This window comes from Podarcis liolepis, assembly GCF_965112155.1.
Source record: "Podarcis liolepis genome assembly, chromosome: 5".
In the NCBI taxonomy this organism is placed as follows: Eukaryota; Metazoa; Chordata; class Lepidosauria; order Squamata; family Lacertidae; genus Podarcis; species Podarcis liolepis.
In genome coordinates, this window is record NC_139556.1 from 103,537,046 (window position 1) to 103,550,509 (window position 13,464).

At 56.4% G+C, this 13,464-nt stretch overlaps 1 protein-coding gene across 1 annotated transcript; it reads right to left on the minus strand.

The window, feature by feature from the left end:
• Positions 1 to 566: 566 nt before the first annotated feature.
• Positions 567 to 7,514, minus strand: LRRC15 (leucine rich repeat containing 15). The gene is made up of 2 exons (XM_083505539.1): positions 7,390 to 7,514; positions 567 to 3,612 (listed from the first exon to the last, which is right to left on the minus strand). The coding sequence occupies exon 2, from the start codon at positions 3,605 to 3,607 to the stop codon at positions 1,838 to 1,840; it is 1,770 nt and encodes a 589-aa protein (XP_083361665.1). The 5' UTR covers positions 3,608 to 3,612; positions 7,390 to 7,514; the 3' UTR covers positions 567 to 1,837.
• Positions 7,515 to 13,464: the final 5,950 nt, after the last annotated feature.

Genomic DNA, 13,464 nt, shown 5'->3' on the forward strand with positions numbered 1-13,464 from the left:
AAGGGAGGACCCAAATCCACAGATTCAAGTAACCAGAAAGGAGACCCAGCACTGGAAAGGACTCAGGAGGTGGGCATCTCCTTCCTTGGAGGTTTTGTGCTGGCCTGGATGCTTGAACTGGGGGCTGGGCTGGATGTCCTTTGGGGGTCCCTTCCAACTCCACAATTCTATCATTCAATTCCGTGTGTGCTGGATGTGCTTTAAATGTATGGGGCAGATCCACTCTGAGATTTGGGTCAGGAGGGGGCAATTGAAGGACCCTGAACTTCACGGCTGCCTGAGAAGCAGTTTATATATCGTGAGTTTCAGCCTGGAAATGCAAACCAGTCTCAGCGCCGCCTCCAACCTGCAAAATTATCAGTGGCCGACACTGCAGGGCTGTTGTACCCAATTCACCACCATATGTACACTGATGTCAGAAGCAGACCTAAAAATATCCTCCTGGCCTGAGAGTCACTGGGTGCAACACTCTCCCCCCCCCCCCCGATCAGGGTGTTTGATTTCAGGGGAAGAGAAGTGCAGGGATCCCTCAAGCCCACCCAAAGTTCACAAAACGTAGCCGGGGCTAAAACCGTAACCATGTGTGTTTTTTATTGAGCATTCCACAAACAGAGTGGCTTCAAAAGAGAGTTCTTTCTCCAGGGAATTTGACGCCCCCAAAGTGAATCCGTCCGGAGTGTTTCATCTGCAGAGAAAGGAGTGGCGGCCGTCCTCCAGTGGCTGACTGCCCCAAAGAACCTGGGAAGGGAGATAGACTGCCTCTGGACAGGGAGGTTCTATAAGATCAGAGGAGGCGGCTGCAGCAGCCAAAGCAGGTCCAGCACCCTGCCTCCACAGTGGCCAGCCGGATGCCCCATGGGAAACCCACAGGCAGGATTCGAACCCCAGCCTAGGGAGATGCTGCAGGCCTGTGTTGCCAGCATTGAGCTAGATGGAGAGCAGCGGCCTGGCTTCTTTTGCCCCCTGACTTTGCAGGGATCCCAGTCTGGCTTCCCAGCAGGGGCCTCCCCTGCCCCCCGCTGCAACCCCCACCGGCCCCTGAGCTTCCCCTGCCCCCCCAGGGGCTGAGGACCCTCCCTCAGCAGAAGCAGCATGCGCCTCAGCCCAGGCCAGTGGCCCACAGAAGGCAGGCCCAGGAGCCAAGTCTCCTTCTCTCCTCTGGCAGGACCGAACCCTGAGGGGGTGTCACCCGTTACATTTCATATATTTCATGGCATTTATATAGCACCTTTTGCTCCAAGGAGCTCCAGCGAGTGAGTGTGGTTCTCCTCACAACAGCCCTGCAAGGCAGTCTAGGCTGAGAGGCAGAGACTGGCCCCCAAGGGGAGCATCAAGCCCTGGACTCTCCCGGGTTCCTAGTCCAGCGCTCTAACTACTACGCCACCGCTGCCTCTCCCGAAGGGCAGGGACAGCAAAGCTGCCCACATCCCCCCCCCCCCGTCGCCCAAAGAGCAGCGCTGCTCTCCAGCCACTGAGGGTTGCCTGCATGGCTGAATGACCACGGGATGCAGAGCACCTGGCGGAGCAGGACAGACAAGGGCCTCATCCTGCCCAGCTAGCCTGCACATGAGTGGATCTATGGAAGAGCTTCCTTCGTTGCAAGGGGTTGGGCTAGATGACCTTTGGGGGACCCCTTCCCATTCTCTGGCTCACCCATCGGCCCCTTGCTTCAGGAGGGCATGTGTGTGAGCAGGTGAGAGGGTGCCCGTTGTGCCCGAGGGAGGATGGCACATCTGGGGAAAGGGATACAGAGCCCGTTATCTCCCCCTCCCACCCCACGGCCCTCCCCCCTGACCCCATCCATCAGTCTGGTTGGCCAGCTCTCCTGAGCGCCCTTCTACGCCTTGGCGAGGTCCCGGCGGGCCTTCCTCCTGTACCCGTAGACAGCCGCCGCCAGCAGCGTCCCCAGGAGCAAGGCAGAGCCCACCACCAGGCAGGTGACCACCACCCCCGTCTGGGTGCGCGTCAAGCCCCAGATGCCCCCCTCGGCTGGCGCAACGCCTGGGGTGAGCACCCTGGGGGCTGCCGTGGAAAACTCCTGCTCTGCCTCTGCGCTGCCGCCTTCGTGGTCCAGGGGCGGCTGGGCACGCGTGGGCATCACGGTCTCTGGGCTCATGTCCTGGTCAGGGACCTCCGCCTGGCCGAAGGTGGCCATCGTGGGCCCCTCGGTGGCCTCTGGGCTCTGGGCCGGACCAAGGTGCTCCTCCTCCAGTTCGGCAACAGGCTGCCCCTGCAAGGGGGGAGGCCAGGCGCAGACAGGACGGCTGCCCCCCAGGCGGGCACCGTTCTCCCTCAGCCAGTGCCCGAGGGCCAGCAGGGCGTCGTCGCAGCGCCAGGGGTTGTCGTGCATCTTGACCTCCCTCAGGCGGGGCAGCTGCTCGAAGATGCCCGCCGGGAGGCTCTCCAGGGAGTTGTTCTGCAGCTGCAGGTTCACCAGGTGGGGCGTGCTGCGGAAGAGGCGCTCTGGCAGGGAGACGAGCCGGTTGTTCTGCAGGGAGACGTTCTGCAGCTTGCCCAGACCCCGGAACGTCTCCCCGTCGAGGGTGCGGAGCTGGTTGGTGTGCAGGGAGACCTCCAGCAGCTCCCCCAGCCCCTCAAAGGCCAGCGGGGAGACGGAGCCCAGCCGGTTCCTGCTCAGCACCAGCAGCTGCAGCTCCGTCAGGTTGGCAAAGACCCCGGCGGGCAGGTGGGCCAGCTGGTTGTCGTAGAGCCACAGCTCCTTCAGCCGCGGCATGGGGCCAAAAGTGGCCGGCAGGAGCTCCCGGAGTGCGTTGCCGAAGAGCGAGAGGCGGGAGAGCTCCGGGAGCTCCAGAAGCAGCCCCCGCGGGAGGGTCTCCAGGCGGTTGTTGGACAGGTGGAGCTTCTGCAGCCGGCGGTTGGCCGAGAGGAGCCCATCGGGCAGGCGCCGGATCCGGTTCTGGTGCAAGCCCAGCTCCTGCAGGTCCGGGAGGGCGGCGAAGGCGCGGGGGGCCACCTCGGCCAGCTGGTTCTCATAGAGGCGCAGCACCTGCAGGCGGCCCAGGTGGGCGAAGAGGGCGGGTGGGAGGCGGGAGAGGCGGTTCTTGGCCAGGTTGAGCTTGAGCAGGGAGGGCAGGTGGTCAAAGGCCCCCGGAGGGACGGACGCCAGGCTGTTGCCATGCAGCTGGAGCTCCTTGAGGGTGCCCAGGCGGCTGAAGTGCGCCGGGTGCAGGCGCAGGAGCTGGTTCCCCGAGAGCAGCAGCGACTCCAGTTTGTCCAGGCTGCGGAAGACGCCGGCGGGCAGCTCCTGGAGGCGGTTGCTGGAGAGGCTCAGGTAGCGGAGGGAGAGCAAGCCCCGGAAGGCGTCTGGGTCCAGGCGCGCCAGGCTGTTCTTCTCCATCCGCAGGGCGATGAGCAGAGAGGCGTTGCCAAAGGCCCCCGCCCCCAGTTCCGTCAGCTGGGTGCCAATCACCTGCAGGCTCATGGCGTTGGCAGGCAGGGGGCCGGGCATGGCCGAGATGTGGGGTCCCGAGCACTCCACCTGCGCCGTCCGGGAGCAGGCGCACTCCTCGGGGCATTGAGCCCACGCCAGGGCCAGCGCCAGGCAGCCCGCCAGCAGCAGAAGAGGGGCACGGCCTCTGGGATCCATGGGGCCTGCGGGCAAAAGACAGGTCAGGCGTTAAGAGCAGAAGGACATAAGCCAGGGGTGCCCAAACTTTTTTCAAAGAGGGCCAGATTTGAAGAAGTGAACATGCATGAGGGCCAACCTTTTTTCCTGATATTATTTATTACGATATTATTTGAGCAGTCAAAATACAACATTCCTTGTTTTCCTAGAGTGAACATGCAAGGGGATGTTGGTCCAGCCAGTTGAAACTTCCTGTTCCTCCTGGCTAGAGCACCCTTCCTTTTGCATGTGATAGAAGGTGGGCATGACCTTACCTGTCCAGGTAACAAAAGAACGAGTCACGCAGCACTCTCTCTCTTTTTGACTTCCTTCTTTGTAGGACCAGCTTTTTAGCTAGGGACTGCTCTGCTAGCTCTCAGCTAGCAGAACCACTGGGATTATTCCCCCATATGGGGTAGATCCACATGTACATATTTGTAACTAAGTCTGCCTTCAGGAATCCAACTGTGAACTGATGTAAGTAAACTTCTTTTATTGACTTTGAATAAGATTGTGGCCTCTTTGTTCTTTTAAGAGGGATTCAAGGGAACTTACCAGGAACGTGCAATTCAATCTGAGACAGACTGAATTGTATAATAGTGAGAGGCTCACACGAGCCTGCAACCAGCTATCTGCTGCGCATGTAAGGAGGGGAATGTAAACTCTGCTACATAAAGGATTTTGCTAGCGCAGGTTAGGAAGGATATTAATAAACAATATCTCCTCTCCTGCCACCCTGAATATTGCCACAAATGATCCTCCAGAAGTCCGGTGGAGCTCAGCGCTTCCAAGATGAGAAAATTACGAGGCTGCCTCCCTTGGTGGGGCCTGAATGTGCTCCTTATTAGCGCCTGAGGCCAAAATGTTCCCCAGAGTGTCTGGCGCGCTTGAGGGCTCGGAGCGGAATAATATTCGCTGGTGAGGCTCCTGGCTGGAAACTCTGAGCGAGGCTGGTGGTCAGAGGAGGCTTTGTGGCTGCAGTAATTGCACACAGCCAAGGCATGCTCTGGAGGCGGCACTGAGCGCTGCGTCTTGGCAAGCGCATGGGCTGCTGCTCTGCCTTCAGGGCCCAGGAGCTCATCTTCGCTGGCCAGGAGTAGCGCATGATGCCAGGGAGACCCCATCACAGGAGCACCAGCAGTAGCCAGCCAGTTCCAGGCCTGCAGGAGAGAGCTGGGAAGGGCAGGGTAAATATGGTGTACGGTTCTGGTTGCCTCACCTCAAAAAGGATATCGCAAACACAGGGAAGGTTCAGAAAAGAGCAGCCAAAATGATCAAGGAGGTGAAGCCCCTGTGAAAAAAGATTGCAGCACCTGGGACTTTTAAAAAAGAAAAGACGGAAAGGAGAGTTTTCCTCAATGCTAGAATTCAAGGGCAGCCAAGGAAGTTGAATGTTGGAAGATTTCAGGACAGCTAAAAGGAAGGGCTCCCTCACACAGCGCCTAGTTAACCTCTGGAACTCCCTGCTGCAGGACGCAGTGGTGCCTGCAAACCTAGATGGCTTTAAAAAAGGATTAGAGAAATTCACGGAGGAGGAAGAGGAGGCTGCCAAGGGCTCCCAGCCAGGACGGCTCTGCTCTGTCTCCACAGTCAGAGGCAGCGATGCTTCTGAATCCCAGTTGCTGGAAACCTCAGGAGGGGAGAGGGTTGCTCTTGTGTTCAAATCCCACTTGCAGGCCCTCCAGTGAGGCACCCTACTCTGCCATTCTGCAAAGGGCTCTCATGCTGGGGGGGGGGGCGGCAGCAGCGCTTTTCTCCTTGCAACAGACCATTTCAAGGCAGCCGCTCGTCAGAAGGAAGGGCTGCAAACTCAGCCAGGCCAGAGCCGACAGTTTTATGTGGCCACCTGCCAGCTTGGAAAGAAAAGCGTGCAGGATCCTCTTGGGCTGGCAGACAGCCTGGCGGGTGCAGCTGGTGCCACAGGAGGCATTGCAGTGGGTGGGGCTGCTGCCTGCTGGTGGGGCCCCCACCCCACTTGCAGGCGCCTGTGGCCCCAGCCTTTTCTCTCTGCCGTGGGGCAGCTCAGCTTACCAGGCGGGGCAGCTGCAGTTTCCCCACAGGGCCTGGAGTGCCAGGGACCTCCCCCCCCCTTCCTCTTCTGGACCGAGGGTGTGGGGCAGTGTATCTCCAACTTGGGTCCCCAGCTGTTGCTGGACTACAACCCCCATCATTCCTGACCACTAGCTAGGGATGATGGGAGTTGTAGTCCAACATTTGGAGACCCAAGTTGGAGAGTGAATGGAGGGGCATCTTGACCTGGAAGTGCCTTTTCTGGACTGTTGTGCCCCCCCCCCCAGCACCCTGAAGTGCTTTCCAAGTGGTTAGAGAGGCAGATGAATGGGAGAACCACCAGCATCCTGTTTCCCCAATGGACACCCATTCCTGCTTGGCAGGGGTTGGACTAGATGGCCCTTGGGGTCCCTTCCAACTCTCCCTTTCTAGGATTCTCTGCCCCAAAGTGGAGCCCACAAGCAGGATCCGAGCCCAAGAGCTCCCAGCAGCTGCTGTTCAGAAGCAGGAGCCCGGCCCTTGTGGCTGGCAGCCAAGGCTAGCCGCCTCCTCCGCCATGGATCACAGCTGGAAGGGCCCTCCAGGGTCATCTAGTCCAACCCCCTGCAATGCAACCCCGGGAACTTGCCTCATCCTCTTTTAAAACCACCTCGGTTGGTGGCCATCCCTGCCTCCTGTGGGAGGGAGTTCCACGGTTTAACTCTGTGCTTCCTTCTATCTATCCTGAATCTTCCAGCTTCCAGGGCTGCCCAGCAGTTTCTCGTGTTATGAGGGTAGGAGAAAAACTTCTCTCTATCTGCGTCCTCCTTGCCAGGCAACCTTTTACAAACTTCCACGGTGAGAGCTCAGTTGGTGGAGCTTGGGGCTCTTAATCTCAGGGTCGTGGGTTCGAGATTCCTGCATCGCAGGGGGTTGGACTAGATGACCCTGGTGGGCCCTTCGAACTCTACAGATTGCATGATTCTGTTGCCTCCTCTTTCGCTCACTTTTCCTAAACACCTCCAGCCTCTGCCCCTTTCTTCCTCGGGGAGTTGCTCCATCCCCACTGTCCTCCTTTCTGAACCTCCTCCAACTCCACGGCATCCTGCCCGGGTGGGATCCTGCACGTCGCCCACGCCGCCTCTGAGCTCCCCAGAGCGAGGAGAAGGGGGCGGAAATGGGGGGCACTTGCTGCTGCCGACTCCTGCTCCGCTGCTCCTCTGCCAGAGCAAACAGTGGCTTCAGGAGGAAGGAATCTCTGCAGAGTCAGCCCCCCCCGGCTCCCCCCCCCCCCGCCACCGCCACCGCAGGCTCCCTTTCCCTGGCACATCTGGAAACGGTTTTCCCTGCAGAAGAGCCTTGTTTACAGAGAAAGGGCTTGCAAATTGAGCCGAGCTCTCCCCGGGGAGGAAAACTTCAAAAGGCATCGGCTCTCCCTTGGGAAGGGAGCATCCCAGACACGGGAGAAGCAGCGCTGCAGACAGGAATTTCGCTGCCTGAGGGCGCTCCGAGTATTCAGACCCGCGGCTGCAGCCGCCTAGAGTTCCGCGGATATTCCCGGTCCTTTCGCTTCTCTTTGCGCCCCTTCCATTTGCCAGGTGCAGAGTGGAATCGCAGAGCGGGTAGGGGACCCCAGGGGTCATCCAGTCCAACCCCCTGCGATGCTGCAGGAGTCGCAGCTACAGAATCCAGCAGGTTCCATCTGGGGACAGTCCCCTTCCCGGCGGGGGCTGAGGAGGCAGCAGCTCCCCTTACGGAAGGGAGGCGACCCTTACCTGCTGGAGGAGGGAGGAGGGCGGAGTCCGGCGGTGGTTCCTCAGGCGGCCGCAGAGGCTGAGCAGGATGCGCTCCCCGTCCCGGGCTGGGGCTGCTTCTCCGGCTCTCCGGCGCTCTCCTCCCTGTATTTAAACTCCCCAAACCAATGAATCAGCAAAGGGGGGAAGCGTCACAGGTTCCTGAATTCGCCTTTCTGGAACAGAAAGAGAAGGACGGAGGGAGGAGGAGGAGGAGAGTGGGCGTTTGGGGGCTGGCTGGGTGGGAGCGACTGAGGAAGGGGCTGCCGCCTCCCTGAGCCCCACACCCCGCCTGCTGGGCTCCGGGACGCCCTCCTTGATCTCCTCCCCCCGAGGGCCGCCTTCGCTTAAGAGCCAAGAGGGATGAAGTCGAGGGAGCCGCTCAAACCAGCTCTGGGAGAGAGAGAGAGACAGCTGAAATGGGCAGCGCAGCCCTGACCACAGGCCACCCTCAAAGACAGAAGGACGGACAAAGAGGCTGCTGCTGCTGCTGGATCAGGCCCAGCGTCCACCCCAGTCCAGCACCCTGTTCTCCCAGAGGCCAAGCAGAGACCTCGATGGGAAACCCACAAACAGGATTCAGGCAGAAGAGCAGCTCTCTTCTCCCGCCGTCTCAGAAGCTTCGCTGCCGCCAGCTGAGGAGACAAGCGCAGCCATTGGGACCGGGGGCCACAGAGAGCCTTTAACCTCCCATGAATTTGCCCAATCCTCTTTTCAAGCCATCTAGGTTAGTGCCCCCCCCTGCCTCTGGTGGGAGGGAGTTCCATAGGTTAACTAAGTCCTGCATGGAAAAGTCCTTTCTCCTTCTCCTCCTCCTCCTCCTCCTCCTCCTCTTCTTCTTCTTCTTCTTCTAGTTTATATACAGCTCCATACCTGCAGGTCTCATAATAAAATCAGAATATAAAACCACAAAATACATAATCAAAATAAAAACAACCACAACCCAATAACACACCCACATCTCCGTTCTCAATCTTCCGCCCTTCATTGGATGTGCATCAGTTTGAGTGTTGTTTGCTCTTCTGAGGGTGACTTTGTACCCATGGCCACACCCAGGACTTGTGTGGCTGTTGATGTAGTTATTAACAACAGCAACAGCAACTCCCATAGCGTCCAAGGAATGGTGGTCCTCTGGGAAGGGGCTGGAAGTGTGTCTGTGAGCAGAAGTTTGGAAATAGGTGAACAGGTGAAAGGTTCAGATCAGGGGTCAGCAACCTTTTTCAGCTGGGGGCCAGTCCACCATCCCTCAGACCTTGTGGGGGGCCAGACTATATTTTGAAAAAGCACACGAACAAATTCCTATGCCCCACAAATAACCCAGAGATGCATTTTAAATAAAAGGGCATATTCTACTCATTTAAAAATGCACTGATTCCTGGACTGACCGTGGGCCAGATTGAGAAGGCGATTGGGCCAGATCCGGCCCCCGGGCCTTAGGGTGCCTCCCCCTGGTGTAGATCATGAAAGAGCCAAGGGACTAGCAGCCCTAAGCAAGATCTATCCTGTCCTCGTCTGGCTGGACTTCTTGCACTTCAAGGGGTTCATTGGACTAGATGGCAATTCTATGATTCTGTGAGAAGGATATTGTGAAGCTGGAAAAGGTGTAAAATACACTTAAATACACTTAAAATATAGATAATGGCAACAACACAGCACTATTTTAAAGCCATTTGCGTTTAAAAAAACCAAAAACCCTTCTGCTCCCCAAAGGCCTGTTGGAACAAGAAACTATTATGGTGTCGGCAGAAGGACAGCAAGCCCTTCCGTCAGATGTCGAGGAAAGAAACAGCTCTCTGACTTTTAGAAGACATTTGAAGGCAGCCCTGTTTAGGGAAGTTTTGAATGTTTAATGTTTTATCGTGTTTGTAATATACTGTTGGGAGCCGCCAAGAGTGGCTGGGAAAACCCAGCCAGATGGGTGGGATATCAATAATAATAATAAACTTATTATTAATTTCATCCAAGGTACCCTGGAATTGGAGAGGTGTGTGCGAATCATGCCTGTCATGGAGAAAAGTCTTCCACTCTCCTAACAGCAGAAACCTCAGACATTCAATAAAGCTGAATGCTGTTGGAAGATTCAGGACATAGAAAAGAAAGTCCTTCTTCATGCAGAACAGAGTTAAACAGTGGAACTCTCTCCCACAAGAGGCAGCAGTGGCCACCAACCTGGACAGCTTTAAATGGGGATTTGACAAATTCATGGAGGAGGAGAGGGGTGCCCATGACTGCTGGCCACCCTTGGGATGCTCTGCTTCCACAGCCTGAGACAGCGATGCTTCTGAATCCCTGTTGCTGGGGACCACAGGAGGGGAGAGTATTGATCTTGTGTTCGAATCCTGCTTGTGGGATTCCCACAGGCACCTGGGCAGCCACTGTGAGACCAGGATGCTGGGCTCCAGAGCTGCTCTCCTGCTCGGATGTTCCTACAATGTGGGAAGGAAGTTCTGGACATTCTGAGGGCAAAGGCAAATTTCCTGGGGATGCAGATTAAAGGGGCCCCTCTAGTTAAGTCAAGTAACGATAAAAAGAAATTTTTAGCTTGGGGAAAATAGCAGCTCTGGAGCTAATGGCTGAAGACTGATTGTGTATGGTCTGCCTCAGAGGTGGGTGAATGGATCAGACCTTTAACTCCCCCACCCCCTGTGGGGGAAAACAACATCCCTGTGTGGTAGGTTCGGAAGAGAGACTGGCACCCAAAGTCACCCAGTGAGGGGGGGTTCATCCCCTGGTCTCCCCCTGGTCCTAATCCAACACTCAAACCCGTTGCTGGTTTGGTGCCAGGCTCCCTGCCTGGAGAATTGTGGGTGCACAGCAAACTCGGGGCAGAACCCCACGGCTGGTCCTGGGTTAGGGAGTAGGGGAGTGGGAGGGGCAGCGGAAGAGGAGAGCAGGAGGAGGAGAGGAAAGAGAGAGGGGCAGCCCCTGCACCCCCAGCCCCACCAGTCCTGTGCGATGCACCAGCTCCCACAGAGAGGGAAGAGCAAAGGACCCCAATGTGTGGGCTGATCCATCTTGCAGATTATGGACCATTCCTTCTATTGAGTTTCTCTGGGTGGGGGGCAGTGCCCTCCTGCAAAGAAGGAGGAGGCTGCCTGATAGCAAGCTGCAGAGCGCCTAGAAGAAGCCAAGCAGAGCTCACTGGATCAGGCCAATGGCCCACCTAGTCCAGCCTCCTGGTCTCATCCTGTGAGGAACCTGCAAGCAGGATTCCAACACAAGAGCAACTTTCCCCTCCGGTGGCTTCCAGCAACTGGTGTCCAGAAGCATCCCTGCCTCCGGCTGAAGGAAGAGCACAGCCACCATGACTGGTAGCCACCCATGGCCCTCTCCTCCTCCTCCTCCATTATCTTGTCCAATCTGTGGGATGTCAAGTACAACCTTTTCCTGTTGCCTAGAGTGGACACTTAGGGGAATGTGGCTCCAGACAGGGGGGACTTCTTGTGCGTCACCTTCCCCTGTGTGTGACCAGGTAGGTGGGCATGACCCTGGCTGACCAGGTAAAAGGACTGGCCACACAACCACCTCCCTCTCTTTTTTTAATGTATTTTTATTAAAGATTTCTTGGTTTGCAAAAGTATGTCTCTTTTTTCATGTTACATTTTCTACAGATCAGTTTCATTTGTTAACCATCTCCCTCTTGGCCCCTGACGCTCCTCCTCTTGGACTCTCCTGGCTCTTAGCCAGCGCACGGGATGGAGCCCACAAGCAGAAAGCCTGAGATGTAGCTCAGACTTCTTTTCACTTTAACCACAAGATAAAACCTGCCTTCAGATTACTGCTGTGAACTGAATGTGTACAAAACTCTATTATTATTTTTAAAGAAGACCGTGTTGTGTTGTTATTATTTTAAGAGGGAAATAAAAGGAGAAACTTATCAGGAACAATCCAGACAGCACAAGCCAGACTGGGTGGCTTAATTAAAGGAATGTAAGGAATCATCAACTTGCTTCCGATAAGTTGCAAAGGGAATGTGCTCAGCTGTTGACTCACTAGCATTGAGTGAGGAGGGATCATATCAAAACAATATATCCTCCCCTACCTTCCTTAACATTCCCACACAACCCTCCTTGAAAGTCATCTCAGTTGGTGATCATCACCGCCTCCTGTGGCAGGGAGTTCCACAGTTCGTCTATGTTCTGAGCTCCCTGTTTTGCTAAGGGCTTGCTGTGCACTTCTCACAGCAGCCAGTTGAACTTTTGCTCCTAAAACTCATGGTGGCATTTCTTCCTACCGCCCTGTGAGAGGAAGCAGAGCATCTCCTCCCCCCCCCTCCTCTCTAGGGCCCAGCTGGTCCCATTGCCCAGCCCTTGCTCCTTCAGCTGAAGGGCCCAGTCTTCCCATCTGCATCTCTCTCTGCCTCCATTGCCGCAGCTGAATAAATAGTCGGGACATTTTTGCACTTGGGTTTTGCTTACAAGAGCAAATGTAGTATAAACCAGAGAGCAGATCCAGGTGGCCTCATTCTCCCCCTTCATCTTCCAGCAGAGTGATGCGAGAGAGTTAAAATGCAACCCTGTCGAGTTGGAAAAGACCCAAAGGGTCATCTGGTGTCCCCCCCCTCCATGGGCTGGAGGGGAGAACAGCAGGGGGGGAGGACAAATTGGAGGAATCAGCCCTGTTGGAACAAGCTGGAAGTGGGAGGATGGTCGCAAGGCTGTCCAAATCTGGATATGTGAGAGAGAGAGACCCCGTCCTTCTCCCCTTCTCCCCCTGAATTCTGACAGCCAGCCCCACCCCACTTCCAGAGAAAACCCCCCACCCATCCAAAAGACCGGCTTGCTCTGGCCAGCAAGGGGGTTGTCCCTGGACCAGACGAGGGCCTCGTCTCCCAACACGGGCTCCGCGTGCCAAGAGTCCCTGTGAACAAGGGAGCTCCCTGTGACTGCCAATTTCTGGTCCTGGAGAGCAGAGAGTCCTGGCTGACCCTCGGGGTGGATGTGCTCCTCTCTCTTCTTGGCAGCCGGAAGAAAGGAGACAAGACTCCCAGAGACTCCCAGCTCCAGTTCAGAGCCAGTCTCTTTCTTGGGGTCACATTCCTCAAACTTCTCAACACACACACACAACAGACTTCCCTTCCCTTTCAAAAACAGCCCCCAGTGGCTTATTCATCGCCGAGAGTGGAAACAAAAATAGAAAGCAGGCATGAGCTTTGCTTGGAGCTGTTTTGGCCTCATTAAACCCTAGAAGAGGCTGGCGCAACATGCGCTGACGTGGCAACGGGAGGCGGTGGGGCAGCCAAGAGGCTGGAGAGGAGGGTGAGCCAGAGGCAGGAAGGGGGCCGGCCTGTCTGGGGGGGAGCAGGACACCCTTTGCACCACTTTGTGTCTTCCGGCTCCAGCGCAAGGCCTGGCAACCGCAGCCCAACAGAAGCAACATCGCCCCATTCCAGAATCCAGAGAAATGGAGAGGAGCCACCGGTTGCATGCTGAAGGAGAGGGAACAGGGGAATGAGTAAGAGGAGGAGGGAAGGTCAGCCAGAGAAGCCCAGTGGGGGCGCCTTGGCATTCAGGGGCAAGCAGGGGGCAAAGGAATGTGCTCCTCTGTGTCCTGGGAAGCAGCACACTGGTCCTCATCTAGCAGGACCCCTCTGCCCCAAAGCACCTTTTCTGCTCAGGGAAGGTCACTCTAAATGAGTCTGGCGAGATTTGGGCTCTCCTTGCTGACTCCCGTGAGTGGACTCAGGAAGGGCTGCTTTCCTCTCCCAGCCCAAAGCCAACACCAGCCGTCCAGCCCACCACAGGCTCTCTGGTCTGAATAATAATAATTAACAACAACAACAACAACAACAACAACAATTTATTTATACCCCGCCCATCCAGCTGGGTTTCCCCAGCCACTCTGGGCTGCTCCCAGCAGAATATTAAAAATAGAATCAAACATTAAAAACTTCCCCAAACAGGGCTGCCTTCAAATGTCTTCTAAAAGTCAGGTAGTTGTTTATTTCCTTGACATCTGATGGGAGGGCGTTCCACAGGGCAGGCGCCACCACCAAGAAGGCCCTCTGCCTGGTTCCCTGTAGCCTCACTTCTCACAGGGAGGGAACCGCCAGAAGGC